Raw genomic sequence first — 1927 nt, forward strand, 5'->3', positions numbered from 1 at the left:
CCTCTTAATAGATGGTTCCGCGAGATTGACTTTGCAAAAGCATCAAGATTGATTGACGCTCCGACTGCCAAAGTCAACTTTTGGCTATCTCGACTGTCAGGCAAGGCAAAGGAATGGGCTTTTGGGAAACTCGTTGTGAACGAGTTCGTGTTTCCCACGCTGGACGCCATCCAGTGTGACTTGCGACTGGCATTTGAGCCTCCCCAAGACGAGTCGCGCTTGCGTGCCTAGACAAGCTTTCGATGCGTGATTAGATTCATAGGACACGGCCCTTTTTGGATTGGGCCCACTTGTGTAAGCCACTTTCCCTTCCACTTGCGAAGAAGCGATGGATTCTTCGCCTATCCCCGGGAGCAGACGATGAAGGAGAACCACACGAAGATCACTGGATCGAGTTTAGAGGCGAGATCTCGTGCTAAATCTAACACCACTTTGCATCCAGCCTTATCTGTCCCTATCTTCTTGATCTGAACCTTCGGGTACTTGTAGATTATGAGCTTAATGAACGATAGGGACGAATTTCGTGAGTGCCATGGTGCGAAGCGCGATGGCCGCCTCCGCAGAGCTTGGGCATGATAGCGCCACTGGTCACGAGGGTCGAGGCGCCAAGCCAAGAGCCTTCGACGCTCGACCAGCCAAGCACAGGTGGATCGATCGTAAGCCCGGTGTCGGAGTACGGGATAGTGCTCCACCAGCTTCAGTTGATCACGGACATGATGGAAGCACAGGGAAGGCAGATCGTCGCGCTAGAGTCAACCGGACTGCACCCGACAAGACAACAGCTACCATCCCCCCACACGAGGTTGATCTCCCACCGCCGACAGACACGTTCGGGGTAAGTGGCGGACGTGGAGATCTCGATGTGTCGATGGGAGCCACGCTGGGAGTGGACGAGCTGGGCAATGCCTTCGAGACCGAGACGCGCCTGCGTCAAGCAAACTTAGAGAACCAGGGACGACGTTTCCAAGCCGAGCGTGCCCTACACTATAACGCCTTCAACGAGGCCGAGGACGGATGAGGATGCGTTGCTACCCGGCGATGAACCAGAGACCCCCGAACGCCCGACCGTCACGTCGTTTCATTCCATGGTCGGCAGACTTCTCTAGATCGCTCGCTGCAACATACTGGACGTCGCGAACGCGGTGCACCGCGCCACGAGGCGAGCACACGAGCCAATATTTGGCTGACCTGAACTGGCTCGGCTAACGCTGCGATACCTGGCCAGGACTGCAAACATGAGGCTTCATTTGCATCCAGAAACCCCCAACGACGGCCGCATCCACATCGAGAGCATCACAGACGCCGACTGCGCAGGCGACACGAAAGGCAGAAAGTCTGTCAGCGGAATGATGGTGAAGACGAACGGCATGCTCGTCGCTTGGACAAATAAGCAAGGGTCTTTCGCTCTCTCGAATGCCGAAGCCGAGTTTGTCGCTGCAGCTACTGGCGCCAAGGAAGGTTCCCAACTATCATGAGAGGGTGGATACCCTCGCCAACGAGCGAGATAACTCGTTCGAACCCCATTTGCATCCGGTGATTCAAGAAGCTTTCAACAAGAAAGCGCTTCTCACCACCTGAATCTATCAATGGATGTGAAGGGGAGGAATGATCGGGATCGCCTCGTTTGACTAGCCTCAATCAGCATCGTGATTTTGATCACACTCTTTATTATTTAAAATAAAATCTTGATCACTAGCGATCCCGTTGCCCTATATTAGCGGTGACGGTCGATAATGTTTTTCGTGACCAGTTGGAAAGTTGTGCGCAGATTGCGACTGAACAACTAGCGAACGAAAGGATACATCAGTTCTTTCAAAACGAGCTATTGACAGCACGTCAGAAGATCTCGTCCTTGAAGGAAAGAGTGAATCGTCTGGTTCAAGAGAATCAGACCCTGTTTCGAGACAACAAGTCTTTGGCTCGGGAC

At 53.3% G+C, this 1927-nt stretch overlaps 1 protein-coding gene across 1 annotated transcript; it reads left to right on the top strand.

The window, feature by feature from the left end:
* Window positions 1–572: 572 nt before the first annotated feature.
* CCR75_008695 (uncharacterized protein) lies at window positions 573–839 on the top strand (the record flags this gene model as incomplete). Its single annotated transcript, XM_067966745.1, has 1 exon — window positions 573–839. The coding sequence occupies one exon, from the start codon at window positions 573–575 to the stop codon at window positions 837–839; it is 267 nt and encodes an 88-aa protein (XP_067822874.1).
* Between the last annotated feature and the right edge of the window lie 1088 nt (window positions 840–1927).

Source organism: Bremia lactucae, linkage group LG1 (genome assembly GCF_004359215.1).
Source record: "Bremia lactucae strain SF5 linkage group LG1, whole genome shotgun sequence".
Taxonomy (NCBI): Eukaryota; Oomycota; class Peronosporomycetes; order Peronosporales; family Peronosporaceae; genus Bremia; species Bremia lactucae.